Below are 25,025 nucleotides of genomic sequence, written 5' to 3'. Positions count from 1 at the left end.
TTAGAGGAAGTGGCCAAGCATCTTCCACCAGCAAGTCCTGAAGATCCGGGTACCAGGCCCTTCTTGGCCAGTCTGGAACGACGAGAATCGCCTGAACACTTGCTCGACGAATGATCCCCAGCACCTTTGGAATGAGAGGAAGTGGAGGGAACACATACACCGACTGGAAGACCCACGGAGACACCAGGGCGTCCACTGCAGTGGCTTGTGGGTCCCTTGACCTGGAACAATACCTCGGGAGCTTCTTGTTGAGCCGAGACTCCATCATGTCTATCAACGGATTTCGCCAGCGTCTTGTCACTTCTGCAAATACCTCTTGGTGCAGAGCCCACTCTCCCGGATGGAGGTCGTGTCTGCTGAGGAAATCCGCTTCCCAGTTGTCCACCCCCGGTAGGAAAACTGCTGACAGTGCGCTGACGTGTTGTTCCGCCCAGCGAAGGATCTTTGTGGCCTCCGCCATTGCCGCTCTGCTCCTCGTTCCGCCTTGCCGGTTTATATGGGCCACCGCTGTGATGTTGTCTGACTGTACCAGGACCGGTCGATCCTGAAGAAGACTTCTTGCTTGGAGCAGGCCGTTGTAAATGGCTCTTAACTCGAGAATATTTATGTGGAGACAGGCTTCCTGGAGCGACCATTTTCCCTGGAAATTTCTTCCTTGGGTGACTGCGCCCCAGCCCCGGAGACTTGCATCTGTCGTCAGAAGTACCCAATCCTGGATACCGAATCGGCGCCCCCCCAGGAGGTGATGAGCTTGTAGCCACCACAGGAGAGAAGTTCTGGCTCTGGGAGATAGACTTATCTTCCGGTGAATGTGTAGATGAGATCCGGACCATTTGCTCAGCAAGTCCCACTGAAACACGCGGGCGTGAAATCTGCCAAATGGAATGGCTTCGTACGCCGCAACCATCTTCCCCAGAACCCGAGTACAATAATGGACTGACACACTCGTCGGCTTCAGAAGTTCTCTGACCATCGTCTGCAGTTCCCGAGCCTTTTCTTCTGGAAGGAATACCTTCTGTAACTCCGTGTCCAGAATCATGCCCTGAAAAGGAAGCCAAGTGGTCGGAATCAACTGGGATTTCGGCAAATTGAGCACCCAACCGTGCTGTCGCAGAACCGATAGTGACAACTCTACACTTCTCAGCAACCGTTCCTTGGACCTCGCCTTTATCAGGAGATCGTCCAAGTACGGGATAATTGAAACCCCTTGTTTGCGAAGAAGAACCATCATTTCTGCCATGACCTTGGTGAAAATCCTTGGAGCCATGGAAAGCCCAAACGGCAACGTCTGAAATTGGTAATGAGAATCCTGTATCGCAAACCTGAGGAAAGCCTGATGTGGAGGATATATCGGCACATGTAAGTAGGCATCCTTTATGTCGACTGACGCCATAAAATCCCCCCCCTCCAAGCTGGCAATCACCGCTCGAAGGGATTCCATCTTGAACTTGAAGACTTTCAAGTATGGCTTGAGGGATTTTAGATTTAGAATTGGTCTGACCGAACCGTCCGGTTTCGGTACCACAAAGAGGCTCGAGTAGAACCCCTCCCCCCGCTGGGACGGGAACAATGACCTTCTGTAGACACAATTTTTGAATCGCCGCCCGGACCACCTCCCTGTCCGGAAGAACCACTGGTAATGCCGAAATGAAGAACCGGCGAGGGGGCATCTCCTGAAACTCCAGTTTGTATCCTTGAGACACGATTTCTAACACCCAAGGATCCAGGTCTGATTGAATCCAGACCTGGCTGAATACCTGAAGACGGCCCCCCACCGGTCCGGACTCCCCCAGGGAAGCCCCAGCGTCATGCGGTGGACTTGGTAGCAGCCGGGGAGGACTTCTGGTCCTGTGCGCCTGAGGCTGCAGGAAGTTTTCTTCCCCGTCCTCTACCCTTTGAGGCGAGGAAAGACGAACCTTTCTCACGCCTGTATTTATTGTGACGAAAGGACTGCATTTGTTGATGTGGTGCCTTTTTCTGTTGTGTGGGAACATAAGGAAGAAAATAAGATTTTACTTACCGATAAATCTATTTCTCGTAGTCCGTAGTGGATGCTGGGGACTCCGTCAGGACCATGGGATTAGCGGCTCCGCAGGAGACAGGGCACAAAACTAAAGCTTTAGGATCAGGTGGTGTGTACTGGCTCCTCCCCCTATGACCCTCCTCCAAGCCTCAGTTAGGATACTGTGCCCGGACGAGCGTACACAATAAGGAAGGATATTGAATCCCGGGTAAGACTCATACCAGCCACACCAATCACACCGTATAACTTGTGATCTGAACCCAGTTAACAGTATGACAAACGTAGGAGCCTCTGAACAGATGGCTCACAACAATAACAACCCGATTTTTTTGTAACAATAACTATGTACAAGTATTGCAGACAATCCGCACTTGGGATGGGCGCCCAGCATCCACTACGGACTACGAGAAATAGATTTATCGGTAAGTAAAATCTTATTTTCTCTGACGTCCTAAGTGGATGCTGGGGACTCCGTCAGGACCATGGGGATTATACCAAAGCTCCCAAACGGGCGGGAGAGTGCGGATGACTCTGCAGCACCGAGTGAGAGAACTCCAGGTCCTCCTCAGCCAGGGTGTGCCCCTGACCAAGTAGCAGCTCGGCAAAGCTGTAAAGCCGAGACCCCTCGGGCAGTCGCCCAAGATGAGCCCACCTTCCTTGTGGAATGGGCATTTATATATTTTGGCTGTGGCAGTCCTGCCACAGAATGTGCAAGCTGAATTGTACTACACATTCAACTAGCAATCGTCTGCTTAGAAGCAAGAGCACCCAGTTTTTTGGGTGCATACAGGATAACAGCAAGTCAGTTTTCCTGACTCCAGCCGTCCTGGAAATCTATATTTTCAGGGCCCTGACAACATCTAGCAACTTGGAGTCCTCCAAGTCTCTAGTAGCCGCAGGTACCACAATAAGCTGGTTCAGATGAAACGCTGACACCACCTTAGGGAGAAACTGGGGACGAGTCCGCAGCTCTGCCCTGTCCGAATGGACAATCAGATATGGGCTTTTGTGAGACAAAGCCGCCAATTCTGACACTCGCCTGGCCGAGGCCAGGGCCAACATCATGGTCACTTTCCATGTGAGATATTTCAAATCCACAGATTTGAGCGGTTTAAACCAACGTGATTTGAGGAATCCCAGGACTACGTTGAGATCCCACAGTGCCACTGGAGGCACAAAAGGGGGTTGTATATGCAGTACTCCCTTGTCAAATTTCTGGACTTCAGGAACTGAAGCCAATTCTTTCTGGAAGAAAATCGACAGGGCCGAAATTTGAACCTTAATGGACCCCAATTTGAGGCCCATAGACACTCCTGTTTGCAGGAAATGCAGGAATCGACCGAGTTGAAATTTCTTCGTGGGGCCTTCCTAGCCTCACACCACGCAACATATTTTCGCCACATGTGGTGATAATGTTGTGCGGTCACCTCCTTCCTGGCTTTGACCAGGGTAGGAATGACCTCTTCCGGAATGCCTTTTTTCCCTTAGGATCCGGCGTTCAACCGCCATGCCGTCAAACGCACCCGCGGAAAGTCTTGGAACAGACATGGTACTTGCTGAAGCAAGTCCCTTCTTATCGGCAGAGGCCCTGAGTCCTCTGTGAGCATCTCATGAAGTTCCGGGTACCAAGTCCTTCTTGGCCCATCCGGAGCCACGAGTATAGTTCTTACTCCTCTACGTCTTATAATTCTCAGTACCTTTGGTATGAGAAGCAGAGGAGGGAACACATACACCGACTGGTACACCCATGGTGTTACCAGAACGTCCACAGCTATTGCCTGAGGGTCTCTTGACCTGGCGCAATACCTGTCCAGTTTTTTGTTCAGGCGGGACGCCATCATGTCCACCTTTGGTCTTTCCCAACGGTGCACAATCATGTGGAAAAAACTTCTCGATGAAGTCCCCACTCTCCCGGGTGGAGGTCGTGCTGAGGAAGTCTGCTTCCCAGTTGTCCACTCCCGGAATGAAAACTGCTGACAGTGCTATCACATGATTTTCCGCCCAGCGAAGAATCCTTGCAGTTTCTGCCATTGTCCTCCTGCTTCTTGTGCCGCCCTGTCTGTTTACGTGGGCGACTGCCGTGATGTTGTCCCACTGGATCAATACCGGCTGACCTTGAAGCAGAGGTCTTGCTAAGCTTAGAGCATTGTAAATTGCTCTTAGCTCCAGTATATTTATGCGGAGAGAAGTCCCCAGACTTGATCACACTCCCTGGAAATTTTTTCCCTGTGTGACTGCTCCCCAGCCTTTCAAGCTGGAATCCGTGGTCACCAGGACCCAGTCCTGAATGCATAACTGTGGCACTTTAACTCCCTGGCTTTCTCCTCCGGGAGAAACACCTTTTTCTGGACTGTGTCCAGAATCATCCCTAGGGACAGCAGACGTGTCGTCGGAGACAGCTGCGATTTTGGAATATTTAGAATCCACCCGTGCTGTCGTAGAACTACTTGAGATAGTGCTACTCAGACCTCCAACTGTTCTCTGGACCTTGCCCTTATCAGGAGATCGTCCAAGTAAGGGATAATTAAGACGCCTTTTCTTTGAAGAAGAATCATCATTTCGGCCATTACCTTGGTAAAGACCCGGGGTGCCGTGGACAATCCAAACGGCAGCGTCTGAAACTGATAGTGACAGTTTTGTACCACGAACCTGAGGTACCCTTTGTGAGAAGGGCAAATTTTGACATGGAGGTAAGCATCCTTGATGTCCAGGGACACCATATAGTCCCCTTCTTCCTGGTTCGCTATCACTGCTCTGAGTGACTCCATTTAGAATAGGTCTCACCGAGCCGTCTGGCTTCAGTACCACAATATAGTGTGGAATAATACCCCTTTACTTGTTGTAGGAGGGGTACTTTGATTATCACCTGCTGGAAATACAGCTTGTGAATTGTTTCCAATACTGCCTCCCTGTCGGAGGTAGACGTTGGTAAAGCAAACTTCAGGAACCTGCGAGGGGGAGACGTCTCGAATTTCCAATCTGTACCCCTGGGATACTACTTGTAGGATCCAGGGGTCCACTTGCGAGTGAGCCCACTGCGTGCTGAAACTCTTGAGACGACCCCCCACCGCACCTGTTTGTACGGCCCCAGCGTCATGCTGAGGACTTGGCAGAAGCGGTGGAAGGCTTCTGTTCCTGGGAATGGGCTGCCTGCTGCAGTCTTCTTCCCTTACCTCTATCCCTGGGCAGATATTATGGGGACGAAAGGACTGAGGCTGAAAAGACTATGTCTTTTTCTGCTGAGATGTGACTTGGGGTAAAAAAGGTGGATTTTCTAGCTGTTGCCGTGGCCACCAGGTCCGATGGACCGACCCCAAATAACTCCTCCCCTTTATACGGCAATACTTCCATGTGCCGTTTGGAATCTGCATCACCTGACCACTGTCGTGTCCATAAACATCGTCTGGCAGATATGGACATCGCACTTACTCTTGATGCCAGAGTTTCGCGTATATAGAAATGCATCTTTTAAATGCTCTATAGTCAATAAAATACTGTCCCTGTCAAGGGTATCAATATTTCCAGTCAGGGAATCCGACCAAGCCACCCCAGCGCTGCCCATCCAGGCTGAGGCGATCGCTGGTCGCAGTATAACACCAGTATGTGTGTATATACTTTTTAGGATATTTTCCAACCTCCTATCAGTTGGCTCCTTGAGGGCGTCCGTATCTGGAGACGGTAACGCCACTTGTTTTTATAAGCGTGTGAGCGCCTTATCCACCCTAAGGTGTGTTTCCCAACGCGCCATAACTTCTGGCGGGAAAGGGTATACCGCCAATAATTTTCTATCGGGGGAAACCCACGCATCATCACACACTTCATTTAATTTATCTGATTCAGGAAAAACCACATGTAGTTTTTTCACACTCCACATAATACCCTTTTTTGTGGTACTTGTAGTATCAGAAATATGTAACATCTCCTTCATTGCCCTTAACAAGTAACGTGTGGCCCTAAAGGAAAATACGTTTGTTTCTTCACCGTCGACACTGGAGTCAGTGTCCGTGTCTGTGTCTGTGTCGACCGACTGAGGTAAAAGGACGTTTTAACTTTTAACGCCCCTGACGGTGTTTTAGACGCCTGGACAGGTACTAATTGGTTTGCCGGCCGTCTCATGTCGTCAACCGACCTTGCAGCGTGTTGACATTATCACGTAATTCCTTAAATAAGCCATCCATTCCGGTGTCGACTCCCTAGAGAGTGACATCACCATTACCGGCAATTGCTCCGCCTCCTCACCAACATCGTCCTCATACATGTCGACACACAAGTACCGACACACTGCACACACACAGGGAATGCTCTGATAGAGGACAGGACCCCACTAGCCCTTTGGGGAGACAGAGGGAGAGTTTGCCAGCACACACCAAAAACGCTATATTATACAGGGACAACCTTTATATAAGTGTTTTTCCCTTATAGCATTTTAATATATATATACATATCGCCAAATAAGTGCCCCCCCTCTCTGTTTTAACCCTGTTTCTGTAGTGCAGTGCAGGGGAGAGCCTGGGAGCCTTCCCACCAGCATTTCTGTGAGGGAAAATGGCGCTGTGTGCTGAGGAGAATAGGCCCCGCCCCCTTTTCGGCGGGCTTCTTCTCCCGTTTTTCTGAGACCTGGCAGGGGTTAAATACATCCATATAGCCTCCAGGGGCTATATGTGATGTATTTTTAGCCAGAATAAGGTATTATACATTGCTGCCCAGGGCGCCCCCAGCAACGCCCTGCACCCTCCGTGACCGTTGGTGTGAAGTGTGTGACAACAATGGCGCACAGCTGCAGTGCTGTGCGCTACCTTCATGAAGACTGAAAAGCCTTCTGCCGCCGGTTTCTGGACCTTCAATCTTCAGCATCTGCAAGGGGGGTCGGCGGCGCGGCTCCGGGACGAACCCCAGGGTGAGACCTGTGTTCCGACTCCCTCTGGAGCTAATGGTGTCCAGTAGCCTAAGAAGCCAATCCATCCTGCACGCAGGTGAGTTGAACTTCTCTCCCCTAAGTCCCTCGATGCAGTGAGCCTGTTGCCAGCAGGACTCACTGAAAATAAGAAACCTAAAAACTTTTTCTAAGCAGCTCCTTAAGAGAGCCACCTAGATTGCACCCTGCTCGGACGGGCACAAAAACCTAACTGAGGCTTGGAGGAGGGTCATAGGGGGAGGAGCCAGTACACACCACCTGATCCTAAAGCTTTAGTTTTGTGCCCTGTCTCCTGCGGAGCCGCTAATCCCATGGTCCTGACGGAGTCCCCAGCATCCACTTAGGACGTCAGAGAAAAGAGGACTTACCCGCAGTCGCGGTCGAGACTAGGTCCGCCAGGCCGTCCCCAAACAAGACAGTACCTTTAAAGGGTAGAGCTTCCATAGATCTCTTGGAGTCGGCATCAGCATTCCATTGATGGATCCACAAGGCCCTCCTGGCAGATATCGACATGGCATTGGTCCTTGATCCCAAGAGACAGACGTCCCTTGCCGCATCCTTTAGGTAATCCGCAGCGTCCTTAATATAACCAAGAGTTAGAAGGACATTATCTTTATCAAGAGTATCCATGTCACTAGCTAAATTCTCAGCCCATTTAGCAATAGCACTACTCACCCATACTGACGCCACACCAGGTCTGAGCAATGCACCCGTATTTGCGAAAATGGACTTCAGTCACGTCTCCAACTTGCGATCCGCCGGATCCTTGAGAGCTGCCGTGTCAGGAGACGGAAGCCCACCTTCTTAGACAAACGGGATAGAGCTTTATCAACAGTTGTAGATGTCTCCCATTTTTCCCTGTCATCAGAGGGGAAAGGATACGCTATATAAATCCTCTTGGGAATCTGCCATTTCTTATCCGGCGACTCCCAAGCCTTTTCACAAAGAGTATTCATTTCACGATAGGGGGGAAACTTCACCTCAGGTTTCTTTCCCTTGAACAAGCAAATCCTTGTTTCCTGTACCGCAGGTTCATCAGAAATCTGCAAAACATCCTTTATAGCCACAATCATGTACTGAATACTCTTAACTAATCGTGGATATAACGCAGCCTCAGTGAAATCGACCTCGGAATCAGAGTCCGTGTCGGTATCCGTATCCCCCACCTGAGTAAAAGGCCTCTTATGGGACCCGGATGGGGTTTGTACCTGAGATAAAGCCTCCTCCATGGACTTTTTCCACACCTGCGTCTGCGACTCAGACTTATCTAACCTCTTAGATAAAGAAGCTACATTGGAATTTATTGTATTAAGGAGTGCTAGTAAATCAGGAGTTGGCTGCGTCGACAGTGCTACATCTAGCCCCGCATCCCCACCTCCCATAACCTCCTCTGGTGAATAACATTCAGGCTCCGACATGTCGACACGTAGTACCGACACACAACACACACAGAACCGTCCCAGCAAGGTGACAGGCCCACAATGCAGCCCAGAAGAGGAGACAGAGGGAGTATGCCAGCTCACACCCCAGCGCCTATATATTGGTACACGAATATATGTACCCAGCGCTGCCTTATTATCAAAAAGACTGGTACCCCACTGCGGCTCCCCTCTGGAGATGCCCCCTTTACATGAAATCAGCGTGCAGGTCCCGGCAGCGTCTCTCCCTCCGTCTGGTGCAGGGAGAAAATGGCGCGTGTGAGCCGCGGACCGAAGCTCCGCCCCCTTCCCGGCGGCTTCGGCCCGCCAAATTCAAAATCATGTAAAATGCCGGCGGGGGTCTATAAAAGGTGCCTCGGCACCCACAATCATATGCCACCCTTACAAAACTTCAGTAACATGCCTCCCAGGGCGCCCCCCCCAGCGCCCTGCACCCTGTGACAACCGTTGGTGATATGTGTGTGGGAGCATGGAGCACAGCGTTACCGCTGTGCTTTACCTTCCGTCACTGAAGTCTTCTGCCGTCCTGAAGTCTTCTGATCTTCTCATACTCACCTGACTTCTGCCTTCTGTGAGGGGGTGACGGCGTGGCTCTGGGAACAAGCAGCTAGGCGCACCAAGTGATCGAACCCTCTGGAGCTAATTGTGTCCAGTAGCCGAGAAGCAGAGCCTTGAAACTCATAGAAGTAGGTCCTGCTTCTCTCCCCTCACTCCCACGCTGCAGGGAGCCTGTAGCCAGCAGGGCTCCCTGAAAATAAAAAACCTAACAAAAGCATTTTTCTAGAGAAACTCAGTAGAGCTCCCCTAGTGTGAATCCAGTCACTCCTGGGCACAAAGTCTAACTGAGGTGTGGAGGAGGGGCATAGAGGGAGGAGCCAGTTCACACCCAGTTTTAAGTCTTTTTAGTGTGCCCAAGCTCCTGCGGATCCCGTCTATACCCCATGGTCCTTTTGGAGTCCCCAGCATCCTCTAGGACGTAAGAGAAAGTACTAGTATTACATCCCCCCCCCCCCCCGCAACTTTCTATAACACCCAGGTACCGCAGACGTATAGCTGGAGTGATGTGGAGTGCAGCGCCCCCTGTCAGTGTCTCTTTCCTATGATCTGCAGGGAGAAAATGGTGCTGGTGAGTGCTGGATCCGCTCTGAGAGGAAGCCCCGCCCCTTGTAATGGCGCGCGGCTTCCCGCACTAATTGTTTAAACTGGCCTGAGGTTTTTCATTGTTAACAGCGGGATTAGCCCCTGTTAGCTGTATGACCAGTGTAGGGTATTCTGCGCTGGCTCAGGACGCACCTCAAAGCACCAGTTTCTGAGCCGTTCCGGAGCGCAGCCTGTTAGAGCTGCGCTCCCACCATTGTGCCGCCATACCCGCCGGCGACCCGCTAACCGGGACGCCGCCGCTGTATCCACCACTCTTCTTACTTTTGGCTCTATTATGGGGTGGCGGTTGTGCTGCGGGAGTGAGCGGTCGCCTCGTGGGCTTGCGATCAACACCCTTAGGAGCTCAGCGTCCTGTCAGCGGAGTAGAGGACCATTAACTCTTCAGGAAATTGGTTACTACTCCCCCCCCCTAAGTCACACGAAGCAGGGAGGCTGTTGCCAGCAGACTTCCTGAAAATAATAAACTCTAGAAAAAAAATAAAACTAGAAAAACTCCTTAGAGCTCCCCTAGCTGTGACCAGCTCCTTCGTGCACATTTTCTAAACTGAGTCTGGTGGGAGGGGCATAGAGGGAGGAGCCAGCCCACACTATTAAACTCTTATCGTTCCAGTGGCTCCCAAAGGATCCGTCTATACCCCATGGTACTAAATTGGACCCCAGCATCCTCTAGGACGTAAGAGAAAATAAAGCAGCCAGTATTTACTCTGCACAGAAACAAAATAACACGCCCAAATCTAACTCTCTCTGAAAATGTTATATCTACCCCCAGCAGTGCACATGGATTTGCCCAACTGCTAACAAATTTGCTGCTGGGATCAACTTTGAATTACCCCCAAAATGTGAATGTTGGGAGGTATGTGGACCGGCAATACTGTATGTTTGCTAGGAGGGTTAGTGGGCTTGATTCACAGTTGCACGCCATCCGTCACAATGTTCACGTAGTTAAGCGACTATTTCCAACAGCACGTGTGCAAAAATTTCTGAAACCTCTACGATGCATGTGTTACACAAAGTTTATATACACAGAAGCTGGTATGATCAATTTAGACTGTATCAGAAAGGTTGCAGAAAGTGATGGGCATTACTGTGTAGTACTGGAAGCTGGCAACTGGTACACACAAAAATGGGTCATTCATACCACTTTCATACCGTCTGAGGCGGGTCGAACCCGGAAGCCTGACACGGGGGCTCCCAGTGTGCAACCCGCCTTAATACCCCCTTTCACACCGCAGACTACAACCCGGCAATATGTCAGGTTGGTGACGTTGGCGGTGACGCGACGTGGACGGTGCTGGGAGATCACATGATCTCCAAGCACCATCCGTCCACACACTGTGAACGGGAAACGGGTCGCACTGACCTGGCTCCCGTTCACAACGTAAAGTGAGCCGGGTTGTACACGTGTTCAACCCTGCTCACCAGCAGGGTTGAAATACCGGGTCACTCAACCCGGTATATAGCCCCTGGTACCTTTCACACTGCACAGGAACACGGGTTATGCGCGCTCATGTGCTAATAACCCATGTTCAAAGCTGCTGGTGTGAAAGGGGCATCAGTGGGCAAGTTATGGCACTGTTGCAGGACTGTAAATGCAAGCAGCTATGTTGACAGATGCACAGCCATAAGCATAAGAGGCCATGGTTAGACGGAGAAACTGAGCATGGCCTAGGGCTGTTAAAATTTTCAAAGGTGCAACCGATGGTGGCATATAAGGATGCACCAACTGGTATTACAGCGATTATGGATGCTAAAAGTGGGCATCTCAGTCCTTTGCACATTTGGCCGCACAGAAATTACACAAGGGAAGGAATTTGTTGTCAATTTGTTTACATTCACAGATGGGCGACTGCCAATCAATGCTGCTACAGTATGTGCACTTTGGTATGCTACTCAGAATCAAATCAGGTCCAGTGTACCTAAACTGAAGTGAGCTGTGGCTATAAGCAAAATGAGTAGCACCTAGCTGTGACTAGCCTAGCATTTGTTTAGCTGCTCAGAACCTGCCCGCCTCCCAGTACGGTTTTTAATTAATTTGGACAAAGACAACTACATTGACTTTATTACAGTTTCCACTATGGTAGGCTGGGTGGTGGCACCAGTAGAAATACAGAACAACATGTCCTAGAGCAGTGGTTCTCAAACTCGGTCCTCGGGACCACACACAATTTACATTTTCCAGGTCACCTGGCGTATTTATTACTCACTGACACATTTTAAATGATTCACAGGTGGAACTAAATATTTCACTTGCGATTCTGTGAGGAGACCTGGTAAACATGAACTGTTTAGGGTCCTGAGGACCTATGTCATAGAGTGCTTTTACTGCTGGAATAGGTTGTTTTGCCAATTCATACTGTAGTGGTGTGTATAATTATCATGGATATAAATATACTACAGGTTGAGTATCCATTATCCAAAATGTCGAAATCCAAATTGATCCAAAATCTGACATTTTTGATCACTTATTAAAATAACGACACCTTTGCCTTCTGATGGTTCAATCTATACAAGCTTGTTTAATTCACAAAATTATTACAAACATTGTATAAAATTACCTTTAGGCTATGTGTATATTGTGCATATGAAGCATAAATTAATTTTGTGTTTAGACTTGTGTCCCTTCTTCAAGATATAACATTATGAATATGCAAATATTCCAAAATCTGAAAAAATCTGAAATCCAAACATTTGGGCTAAGGGACGCTCAACCTGTATTACTTTAGCTATGATATATTATACATTAGACTGTTAGGAAGCTATGGCAAAAATCTAATATGTAAAACATTTGTTTTATTTGCGCAGTACTTACTGTATACAATTTTAACATGTATCCAAGGAGCTGGTGCTTCCATTAGTAGTCGAACAATTGCAATTTCAAAAATCACTGTCTTTCCAGACCCCGTTGGAGCACACATCACAAAATTTTTATCTGAATACAGAAGCTAGATTGAGAATGTAAATCATTGATTAAATAAAAAAAAACTGTGTAAATAGAAATGTTTGAAAGATCAATCTTAACTGTATATTAAGACACTACCCAGATGTGAAAATATACAAAAATACTGTTCAGTTACAGGTGGACACACAAGTGCTTTTAGCACATATGGGAAAAGATTGATTTAAAAAAACAAGTACTGTATACAAATGTCCATATAAAGTTTTTTCTTATCTTTGATGTATGACTCCTTACACCTGGAGAGGCGGTACTGGTAATGTAGGGAGTGGGGAAGAACAGTTAGGCATTTCACATAAGTGCAACATAATTAAATGTGGAAGCATACTCAGATACCCCACTTAGGTGATGCAACTTTATTTTTTGCATAAATAGGGTAATTAGTCATTTGAACACACACTTGTATGCAGGCCCTTTCAAAGGTTCACAGAGGCCCAGGACAGGGCCAAAACTAGGATTTTCGGCACCCGGGGCAAGGTAGTAATTTGTTGATCCACCCACCTTCCCAAAAAAAATCAACTAAAAAAAACCGGTCAGACTAAAATAATCAGATTATCAAAAATGTTAAAAAAAGGGGATGATTTTGATACTATTGGACAATATTCCCCTATGTGACTCAAATGCCCTATGCGCCACGTGCCCCGCCAGCAGCGTATTCAACTACATGCTCCTCTGTGTGTCCTCATACATTGCACTATATCATAATACTTCATCACTGCACTACATTCCCCAATCCACTGCACTACATCACCATACTACATCCCCTACACGGTGAACTACATGCCTCTATACACTGCATGACCTTACACTATATGCTGCACTACATCACTGCACTACATCCCCTTATATACTACACCACATCAGTGCACTAAATGCCCCTATAAACTGCAATACATTATTACACTACATACCCTATATGCTACACGCAGGGCCGGCAACAGAAATTTTAGGGCCCGGCACATGTATTTCTCTGGGCCCCCCCATCAACACCTCCCAACACAGTTTCACGTACGTACGTATATGTGTATATATATATATATATATGTATATGTATGTGTGTGCGTGTTTGTGCGTGTTATATATGTGGGGGCTGCTGGCTACAGGTGTGGACAATACAGGGGGTAGCTGGAGGCTGACCGCAGGGGAACATACTATGGGGTGGAAAGTTTGGAGGCAGGCTACAGGGGTGAACACTATGGGGAGGGGGATATGGAGGCTGGCTACAGGGGAGAACACTATGGGGAGGGGGGCATAGAGGCTGGCTACAATAGAGCACACTATGGGGAGGGGGGTATGGAGGCAGGCTACAGGGGAGAACACTATGGGGAGGGGGCATAGAGGCTGGCTACAGAGAACACTATGGGGAGGGGGTATGGAGGCAGACTACAGGGGAGAAAACTATGGGGAGGGGGGCATAGAGGCTGGCTACAACGGAGCACATTATGGGGAGGGGTATGGAGGCTGGCTACAGGGGGATAAACACACTAAGGGGGGTGGAGGCTTGTGGGCTGGCTGGGAATTGGAGTGCATACTGCAGGCTGGAGTCGGGGAGCTGGAGGCTGGCTACAGTAGCTTATATAAGGTTACCTGCGGGCTGTCAGGAGTCAAGGTGAGAAAAGTTCAAAGCAGCACAGACCGTCACCCAGCCAGCCAGGAGCTGCCAAAGCCCCATGGGAAGTCAGCGCTGGAGCGGGGGCGGAGCTACGCGGGAGGACTCATGGAGGCTGCCTGCACCACAGCTGCAATGTGCTGTACGGGGAAGGAGGGGGAGATTCCGCCAGGTCAGTTAATTGTTTTATTTACATCATTGGCCAGCAGGTAGCCAGAGCGGGATATTAATAGATGCACCTGCACCCGTTTTGTGCCACTATGCCTCGGGGCCCCTCTGAACCACGGGGCCCGGTATAGCTGTCCCCTTTGACCCCCCCTATCACCGGGCCTGGCTACACGTCATCACTACACTACATGCCCCTATATACACTGCACTGCATAGACTATATGCTACACTACATCACTACACTACATCCCCTTATATGCTATACCACATCAGTGCACTATGTGCCCCTATATACTGCAATATATTACTACTCTACATACCCTATATGCAACACTACACTACTCACACCTGTTAACATGCAAAAGCCTGGGGTAGAGTGTCCCCTCAATGGAGTGTAGCCGTCGGCTTATTATCGGTTGGTGCTGGGCAGGCAGCCGGGATCATAGCCTGCTGAAAAACACAGCACCAACAGCTCGCTCCTATAGCTTGCTCGGTGCACCGCATGCTAGTTGCAGCACTGCATGGCAAAGAAGAGAGTTTAAGACAGTAGCTGGCATAGGAGAGGCAAAGAACAGAGTTTAAGACAGTAGCCGGCATAGGAGAGATCCCAGGTACTGGAGCTCACCCGCACAGCGTTGGAGCTAGCTGCGGGCAGGCATGTGGGTCAGAGACACTGCCCTGGGAGCCGTCTGCTGTCTCACTAGAGCAGTACAGCACTGCCAGTAAAAAAAAACAACAAAGCCTGCTCTTCTGTAACTCCTCGGCACCTCCTCAAATCCTGCACCCGGGGCACATGCCCCTTAAACACCCCCACCCCCCTAGTTACGGCCCTGCCCAGGGAAACCCAAATTTAGAGGTCCCAAACCTTTTTTTTCCCTAAGAATAAAAAAAAAAAACATTTAAAATGTATCATATTGATTTTAATGCTTAACTTTGATAAAATGTACAAATAAAATACTGTATACATGTACTGATGTACTAGATTAACGGAGATTTCAAATAGGTAGTGATTTTCTAGGTTAGGTGTTAGGTTTGAACTTTTATTACTTGGAAAATTGCCCATTAGCAAATGGATAATATATATAAAAAAAAGTCGGAACACAAAAATAATGGCAGTACATTTTGAGGCCCCCTGCCAGTCTGGGGCCCAGGGAAATTTTCCCACTAGCCCTTCCCTGGTAGGTACATCCTCCACATATAATACTGTTTTGAGTTGTACATAGCCTGAGACTTTTCTTACATACAAATGCATCCAACTGTAAATGAGGCCCACTATTCTAAAAACTACAGTATACGGCTTCTACCTGGATAACATTTCCACAGGCATTAAGACCAGGAAAACTTGGTGGACTGAATCATAGGAATTGTGAGGACAAATAATTTCTCATACGTCCTAGAGGATGCTGGGGACGACATCAAGACCATGGGGTATAGACGGGATCTGCAGGAGACATGGGCACTCTAAAGACTTTTCATTGGGTGTGAACTGGCTCCTCCCTCTATGCCCCTCCTCCAGACCTCAGTTTTAGAAATGTGCCCAGGTCAACTGGATGCACTCTGAGGAGCTCTACTGAGTTTCTCTGAAAAGACTTATGTTAGGTTTTTTATTTTCAGGGAGATCTGCTGGCATCAGACTCCCTGCTTCGTGGGACTGAGGGGGCAGAAGCAGAACCAACTTCCTCAGAGTTTCATGGCTCTGCTTCTGGCTGACAGGACACCATTAGCTCCTGAAGGGAACTGAACGCTAGCCGTGTCTAGATGCTCACTCCCACAGCATGCCGTCACCCCCCTCACAGAGCCAGAAGTCAGAAGACAGGTGAGTGTAAGAAGCATGATCTTTTATCAAGTAAGTGACGGCTGAGGTGCGGTGCGGCTGGCGGGAGTGCAGCGCGCCATTGCTGCCCATACACACAGGCACTACAGGGTGCAGGGCTCGGGGGGCGCCCTGGGCAGCAAGAAAAATACCTCAAACTGGCTAAAAGGGGGCATAAGTTGCCGCTGGCACAGCCCTACCCCCGCCAGTATAAATATTACAGTGTTTGTATGAGTGTAAGGAAGCGCCATTGCGGGGGCAGCCAGCCCTCAGGCAGCCAGCACACTACTCAGCGCCATTTTATCTCTCTCCTCAGGCTGCAGAGAACACGCTGGTCCTCTCCTCCACTTCTGACAAGTACAGGGTGCTATTAAGGGGGGGGCACAAAGCGATTGTGGTGCATTTGATAGTGTATATTACTATTTAAAAAGCGCTGTTAGGCTGTGGACATACTGTGTTCACAGGAAATACTGGCGCTGGGATTGTGAACTGGCTGCTCCTATCCTGTGTCCCTCTGACAGTTTTTACTGTGGGTCTGTCCCCAAAATAAGTCCCAGTGTGTCTGTTGGTGTGCTGTACACATGTGAGGCATGTCCGAGGCAGGGAGTTCCTCCCCGGAGGAAGCCATTTTAGGGACACAGAGTTGTAATGTGGTGGCGCTACCAGCACACCAAGAGCCTGCATGGGTGAAAGAGATACGTGACAGTTTGCATTTGATTAACCGTAGATTAGATAAGTCTGAATCTAAGGCTGCATGCTGGAGAAAATCTGTGGAAGATTGTGATTTTTCAGGATGCTGTTATTCCTTATGCGGGCGGCCCCTCTGGGTCACATGAGAGACCATTTGCAAATGTTGTAAACACTGATACTGACACGGATTCTGACTCTTGTGTCGACGATAGTGAATCCAGAGAGATAGATCATAAATTGGCAAAAAATATACAATATATGATTGTGGCTATAAGGGACGTGTTGGAGGTTACAGAAACCACTCCTGTACCTCAGGAGAAGGCGTATTTATGTAAGGAAAAGAAGCCCAAAGTCACGTTCCCCCCTTCACACGAACTAAATGCTCTGTTTGAAGGGATGTGGGTGAATCCTGATAAAAGATTTCGTATTCCCAAAAGGATTCACATAGCTTACCCTTTCCCGGCTGAGGACAGGAAAAAGTTAGACAGTGCACTTTCCAGGTTGACAAAGAAGGTAATTCTCCCTGCTCCTGGCACAGCTTCTCTTAAAGAGCCGGCAGACCGCAAAATGGAAACGACATTGAAATCCATTTATGTTACAAATGGTACACTGATTTGGCCCACTATTGACTGCGCATGGGTGAGTCGCGTTATTGAAAAATGGTCAGAAAGCGTGTCATTAGAGATTGACATGATTGATAAAGATGAGATACTCCTTAAGTTAGGGAATATCAAGGACGCTGCCGCCTACATACTGGAAGCAATGAAGGATATTGGACTCTTGAGTTCACAGGCCGCTACCATGGCAGTATCGGCTAGGCGGGCGTCATGGATTCGCCAGTGGAACGCGGATGCAGATTCCAAAAGAAACATGGAGGCTCTCCCATATAAAGGTGAGGCCTTATTTGGCGATGGCCTGGATGCGTTAGTCTCGGCGGCTACCGCAGGTAAGTCGACATTTTTGCCCTCTGCACCTGCACCGGCAAAAAAGGCCTATCACCCGCAAATGCAGTCCTTTCGGCCGAATAAATACAAAAAGACAAGAGGTTCCCCCTTCTTTGCAGGTAGGGGAAGGGGAAAGAAGCCCACAGCTGCTCCAGGTTCCCAAGAGCAGAAGTCTACCCCTACTTCTGCCAAATCCCCAGCATGACGCTGGAGCTCCCTTGCGGGAGGCCGCTCGTGTGGGGGCACGTCTCAGACTCTTCAGCCAGGATTGGATTCTGTCTGGCCTGGATCCCTGGGTGTTGCAAATAGTATCCATGGGGTACAAGCTGGAGTTTCAAGACGTTCCCCCATGCCGATTTTTCAAATCGATCTTGCCAGTTTCTCCGTCAGAAAGAGAAGCAGTAACAGCGGCAATCCAAAAATTATGTCAAGACCAGGTCATAGTCCTGGTACCGTTGTCACAACAAGGGAGGGGTTTTTATTCAAGCCTCTTTGTGGTTCCGAAGCCGGATGGCTCGGTCAGACCGATCCTAAATCTAAAAGATCTGAATGGTTACCTAAAAAGGTTCAAGTTCAAGATGAAATCACTTCGGGCAGTGATTGCCAGTCTGGAGAAGGGGGACTACTTGGTGTCGGTGGACATAAAGGATGCTTACCTGCATGTTCCCATTTATCCTCCTCACCAGGTTTATCTGAGATTCGCGGTTCAGGATTGCCATTACCAATTCCAGACGTTACCTTTCGGTCTCTCCACGGCGCCGAGGGTATTCACCAAGGTGATGGCAGAGATGATGGTTCTCCTTCGTCAGAAAGGAGTCAATATAATTCCTTATCTGGACGACCTCCTGATAAAGGCGAGATCCAGGGAGCAGTTGATACAAAACATATCACTCTCTCTGTCCATACTTCAATAACACGGGTGGATCATAAATTACCCAAAGTCACAGTTGGAACCGACGACAAGGTTGTCTTTCCTCGGGATGATTCTGGACACAGAAGTTCAGAGAGTATTTCTTCCGCTGGAAAAGGCTCTGGAAATCCAGAAAATGGTAAAACAGATATTGAAACCATCAAGTGTGTCGATTCATCAGTGCATTCGGTTGTTGGGGAAGATGGTGGCGGCCTACGAGGCCATACAGTTTGGCAGGTTCCATGCCAGAGTATTCCAGTGGGACCTGTTGGACAAGTGGTCGGGGTCACACCTACACATGCACAGAAAGATAATCCTGTCGTCAAAAACCAGGATTTCGCTCCTGTGGTGGTTACACAGCTCTCACTTACTAGAGGGACGCAGTTTCGGGATTCAGGACTGGGTCCTGGTAAACACGGATGCAAGTCTCCAAGGCTGGGGAGCAGTCTCTCAGGGAGAAAACTTCCAGGGACGTTGGTCACAACAGGAAGCCTGCCTTCACATAAACGTTCTGGAGCTAAGAGCCATTTACAATGGCCTTCAACAAGCGGTACATCTTCTACAAGATTATCCCGTGCAGATCCAGGCAGACAATGTAATAGCAGTCGCGTACATAAACAGGCAGGGCGGAACGAAAAGCAGAGCGGCAATGGCAGAGGCGACAAAAATCCTCCGCTGGGCAGAAAAACATCTACAAGCTCTGTCGGCAATATTCATTCCAGGAGTAGACAACTGGGAAGCAGACTTCCTCAGCAGACACGATCTCCATCCAGGAGAGTGGGGCCTCCACCAAGAAGTCTTCGCAGAGGTGACAAGTCTTTGGGGAGTTCCTCAAATAGACATGATGGCGTCTCGTCTCAACAAGAAGCTTCAGAGATACTGTTCCAGGTCGAGAGACCCTCAAGCAGTAGCAGTGGATGCACTGGTGACCCAGTGGGTGTTTCCGTCAGTGTATGTCTTCCCTCCACTTCCGCTGATCCTAAAAGTACTCAGGATCATAAGAAAAACAAGGGTTCGAGCAATCTTCATTGCCCCAGACTGGCCAAGGAGGGCTTGGTACCCAGATCTTCAGCAGTTACTCATAGGAGATCCTCGGCCTCTTCCTCCTCGAGAGGACCTGCTGCATCAGGGGCCGTGTGTGTACCAAGACTTACCGCGGCTACATTTGACGGCATGGCTGTTGAGCGCCGTATCCTAGCCAGGAAGGGTATTCCCGAGGAGGTCATCCCCACCCTTATTCAGGCCAGAAAGGGAGTAACATCGAAACATTACCACCATATTTGGAGAAAATATGTATCTTGGTGTGAATCCAAGAAAGCTCCTACGGAAGAGTTTAATTTAGGATGTTTTCTCCATTTTTTGCAGGATGGGTGGAGGCGGGCCTCCGATTGGCATCAATCAAGGTCCAGATTTTGGCCTTGTCAGTGTTCTTCCAGAAACAATTGGCCTCTCTTCCAGAGGTTCAGACCTTTGTGAAAGGGGTTCTGCACATCCAGCCTCCATTCGTGCCTCCAGTGGCACCATGGGACCTTAACGTGGTATTGCAGTTCCTTCAATCGGATTGGTTTGAGCCTCTACAAAAGATAGAGTTGAAGTTTCTCACTTGTAAAGTGGTGATGCTTTTGGCCTTGGCATCCGCAAGGCGGGTGTCTGAATTGGGGGCCTTGTCTCACAAGAGCCCTTACCTGATCTTCCATAAAGATAGGGCAGAGTTGAGGACTCGTCAACATTTTCTTCCGAAGGTGGTTTCATCTTTCCACATAAACCAACCTATTGTGGTGCCAGTAGTTACTGACACGTTCACTGAGTCAAAATCTCTAGATGTGGTTAGAGCTTTGAAAATCTATGTTGCTAGAACGGCTCGTATACGGAAAACAGAGACTCTATTTGTCCTGTATGATCACAACAATATTGGCTGTCCTGCTTCCAAGCAGACTATTGCATGTTGGATTAGAAATACGATTCAGCAAGCTCATACTACGGCTGGATTGCCATTACCGACGTCGGTAAAAGCCCACTCCACTAGGAAGGTGGGCTCATCCTGGGCGGCTGCCGGGGGGTCTCAGCATTGGAACTTTGCCGAGCAGCTACTTGGTCAGGGTCAAACACATTTGCTAAGTTCTACAAGTTTGACACCTTGGCCGATGAGGACCTCAAGTTTGGTCAATCGGTGCTGCAGGGTCATCCGCACTCTCCCGCCCGTACTGGAGCTTTGGTATAGACCCCATGGTCTTGATGTCGTCCCCAGCATCCTCTAGGACGTATGAGAAAATAAGAATTTACTCACCGGTAATTCAATTTCTCGTAGTCCGTAGTGGATGCTGGGAACTCCGTAAGGACCATGGGGAATAGCGGGCTCCGAAGGAGGCTGGGCACTCTAGAAAGATTTATGACTACCTGGTGTGCACTAGCTCCTCCCACTATGACCCTCCTCCAAGCCTCAGTTAGGACACTGTGCCCGGACGAGCTGACATAATAAGGAAGGATTTTGAATCCCGGGTAAGACTCATACCAGCCACACCAATCACACCGTACAACTCGTGATACTATATCCAGTTTGACAGTATGAAAAACAACTGAGCCTCTCAACAGATGGCTCAACAATAACCCTTTAGTTAACAATAACTATTTACAAGTATTGCAGACAATCCGCACTTGGGATGGGCGCCCAGCATCCACTACGGACTACGAGAAATAGAATTACCGGTGAGTAAATTCTTATTTTCTCTGACGTCCTAGTGGATGCTGGGAACTCCGTAAGGACCATGGGGATTATACCAAAGCTCCCATAAGGGCGGGAGAGTGCGGATGACTCTGCAGCACCGAATGAGAGAACTCTAGGTCCTCCTCAGCCAGGGTATCAAATTTGTAGAATTTTGCAAACGTGTTTGCCCCTGACCAAGTAGCTGCTCGGCAAAGCCGAGACCCCTCGGGCAGCCGCCCAAGATGAGCCCACTTTCCTTGTGGAATGGGCATTTACAGATTTTGGCTGTGGCAGGCCTGCCACAGAATGTGCAAGCTGAATTGTACTACAAATCCAGCGAGCAATAGTCTGCTTAGAAGCAGGAGCACCCAGCTTGTTAGGTGCATACAGGATAAACAGCGAGTCAGATTTTCTGACTCCAGCCGTCCTGGAAACATATATTTTCAGGGCCCTGACAACGTCTAGCAACTTGGAGTCCTCCAAATCCTTAGTAGCCGCAGGCACCACAATAGGCTGGTTCAGGTGAAACGCTGACACCACCTTAGGGAGAAACTGGGGACGAGTCCTCAATTCTGCCCTATCCATATGGAAAATCAGATAAGGGCTTTTACATGATAAAGCCGCCAATTCTGACACTCGCCTGGCTGAAGCCAAGGCCAATAACATGACCACTTTCCACGTGAGATATTTTAGATCCACGGTTTTTAGTGGCTCAAACCAATGTGATTTTAAGAAACTCAACACCACGTTGAGATCCCAAGGTGCCACAGGGGGCACAAACGGGGGCTGAATATGCAGCACTCCTTTCACAAATGTCTGAACTTCAGGTACTGAAGCTAGTTCTTTTTGAAAGAAAATCGACAGAGCCGAGATCTGTACTTTAATGGAGCCTAGTTTTAGGCCCATATTCACTCCTGCTTGCAGGAAATGCAGAAATCGACCCAGCTGAAATTCCTCTGTTGGGGCCTTTTTTGCCTCGCACCATGCAACATATTTCCGCCATATGCGGTGATAATGCTTTGCCGTAACATCTTTCCTGGCTTTAATAAGCGTAGGAATGACTTCTTCCGGAATACCCTTTTCCTTCAGGATCCGGTGTTCAACCGCCATGCCGTCAAACGCAGCCGCGGTAAGTCTTGGAACAGACAGGGCCCCTGCTGTAGCAGGTCCTGTCTGAGCGGTAGAGGCCACGGGTCCTCTGAGAGCATCTCTTGAAGTTCCGGGTACCACGCTCGTCTTGGCCAATCCGGAACCACGAGAATTGTGTTTACTCCTCGCTTTCTTATTATTCTCAATACCTTTGGTATGAGAGGCAGAGGAGGGAACACATAAACCGACTGGTACACCCACGGTGTCACTAGAGCGTCCTCAGCTATCGCCTGAGGGTCCCTTGACCTGGCGCAATATCTTTTTAACTTTTTGTTGAGGCGGGACGCCATCATGTCCACCTGTGGTTTTTCCCAACGGTTTACCAGCATCTGGAAAACTTCTGGATGAAGTCCCCACTCTCCCGGGTGGAGGTCGTGTCTGCTGAGGAAGTCTGCTTCCCAGTTGTCCACTCCCGGAATGAACACTGCTGACAGTGCTAGAACATGATTCTCCGCCCATCGGAGAATTCTTGTGGCTTCTGCCATCGCCATCCTGCTTCTTGTGCCTCCCTGTCGATTTACATGGGCGACTGCCGTGATGTTGTCTGACTGGATCAGCACCGGCTGGTGTAGGAGCAGGGATTTTGCTTGACTTAGGGCATTGTAAATGGCCCTTAGTTCCAGAATATTTATGTGAAGGGAAGTCTCCTGACTCGACCATAGTCCTTGGAAGTTTCTTCCCTGTGTGACTGCCCCCCAGCCTCGAAGGCTGGCATCCGTGGTCACCAGGACCCAGTCCTGTATGCCGAACCTGCGGCCCTCTAGAAGATGGGCACTCTGCAGCCACCACAGTAGAGACACCCTGGTTCTTGGAGACAGGGTTATTAAGCGATGCATCTGAAGATGCATTCCGGACCATTGGTCCAACAGGTCCCACTGAAAGATTCTGGCATGGAACCTGCCGAAGGGAATTGCTTCGTAAGAAGCTACCATCTTTCCCAGGACCCGAGTGCAGCGATGCACTGATACCTGTTTTGGTTTCAGGAGGTCTCTGACTAGAGATGACAACTCCCTGGCTTTCTCCTCCGGGAGAAACACTTTTTTCTGGACTGTATCCAGAATCATACCCAGGAACAGTAGCCGTGTCGTCGGAACCAGCTGTGACTTTGGGATATTCAGAATCCAGCCGTGCTGGTGCAGCACTTCCTGAGATAGTGCTACTCCCACCAACAACTGTTCCTTGGACCTCGCCTTTATTAGGAGATCGTCCAAGTACGGGATAATTAAAACTCCCTTTTTTCGAAGGAGTATCATCATTTCCGCCATAACCTTGGTAAATACCCTCGGTGCCGTGGACAGTCCAAACGGCAGCGTCTGGAATTGGTAATGGCAATCCTGTACCACAAATCTGAGGTACTCCTGGTGAGGATGGTAAATGGGGACATGCAAGTAAGCATCCTTGATGTCCAGGGATACCATGTAATCCCCCTCGTCCAGGCTTGCAATAACCGCCCTGAGCGATTCCATCTTGAACTTGAATTTTTTTATGTATGTGTTCAAGGATTTCAAATTTAAAATGGGTCTCACCGAACCGTCCGGTTTCAGTACCACAAATAGTGTGGAATAGTAACCCCGGCCTTGTTGAAGTAGGGGTACCTTGATTATCACCTGCTGGGAATACAGCTTGTGAATTGCCGCTAGCACCGCCTCCCTGTCTGAGGGAGCAATCGGCAAGGCAGATTTTAGGAACCGGTGGGGTGGAGACGCCTCGAATTCCAGTTTGTACCCCTGAGATACTATTTGAAGGATCCAGGGATCCACCTGTGAGCGAGCCCACTGATCGCTGAAATTCTTGAGGCGGCCCCCCACCGTACCTGGCTCCGCCTGTGGAGCCCCACCGTCATGCGGCGGACTTGGAAGAAGAAGCGGGGGAGGACTTTTGCTCCTGGGAACCTGCTGTTTGTTGCAGCCTTTTTCCCCTACCTCTGCCTCTGGACAGAAAAGACCCGCCTTTTCCACGCCTGTTTTTCTGGGTCCGAAAGGACTGAACCTGATAAAACGGCGCCTTCTTAGGCTGTGAGGGGACATGGGGTAAAAATGCTGACTTCCCAGACGTTGCTGTGGAAACTAGGTCCGAGAGACCATCCCCAAATAATTCCTCACCTTTATATGGCAAAACTTCCATGTGCCTTTTAGAATCTGCATCTCCTGTCCACTGGCGAGTCCATAAGCCTCTCCTAGCAGAAATGGACAATGCACTTACTTTAGATGCCAGTCGGCAGATTTCCCTCTGTGCATCTCTCATATATAAGACTGAGTCTTTGATATGGTCTATGGTTAGCAGGATCATGTCTCTGTCTAATGTGTCAATATTTTCTGACAGTTTATCTGACCACGCAGCGGCAGCACTGCACATCCATGCTGACGCAATAGCTGGCCTAAGTATAATGCCTGAGTGTGTGTATACAGACTTCAGGATCGCCTCCTGCTTTCTATCAGCAGGTTCCTTGAGGGCGGCCGTATCCGGAGATGGTAGTGCCACCTTTTTAGACAAACGTGTGAGCGCTTTATCCACCCTAGGAGGTGTTTCCCAACGTGACCTATCCTC

At 49.1% G+C, this 25,025-nt stretch overlaps 1 protein-coding gene across 9 annotated transcripts in view; it reads right to left on the bottom strand.

Annotated features, from left to right (window-relative positions):
* Nucleotides 1-25,025, bottom strand: part of HFM1 (helicase for meiosis 1) — a 984,377-nt gene that overhangs the window by 545,859 nt on the left and 413,493 nt on the right. For 8 of the 9 annotated variants that reach the window (XM_063939911.1, XM_063939912.1, XM_063939910.1 and 5 more), the window contains one exon: nucleotides 12,348-12,480. The exons of the other annotated variant lie outside the window; for it this stretch is intronic. In XM_063939911.1, the coding sequence (XP_063795981.1) occupies nucleotides 12,348-12,480 (133 nt within the window). The remainder of the gene's footprint in view (nucleotides 1-12,347; nucleotides 12,481-25,025) is intronic. 9 annotated transcript variants of the gene reach the window in all.

This window comes from Pseudophryne corroboree, chromosome 9, assembly GCF_028390025.1.
Source record: "Pseudophryne corroboree isolate aPseCor3 chromosome 9, aPseCor3.hap2, whole genome shotgun sequence".
Taxonomy (NCBI): domain Eukaryota; kingdom Metazoa; phylum Chordata; class Amphibia; order Anura; family Myobatrachidae; genus Pseudophryne; species Pseudophryne corroboree.
The sequence above is the reverse complement of the archived record's forward strand: the minus strand, read 5'-3'. Positions and strand labels throughout refer to the sequence as shown.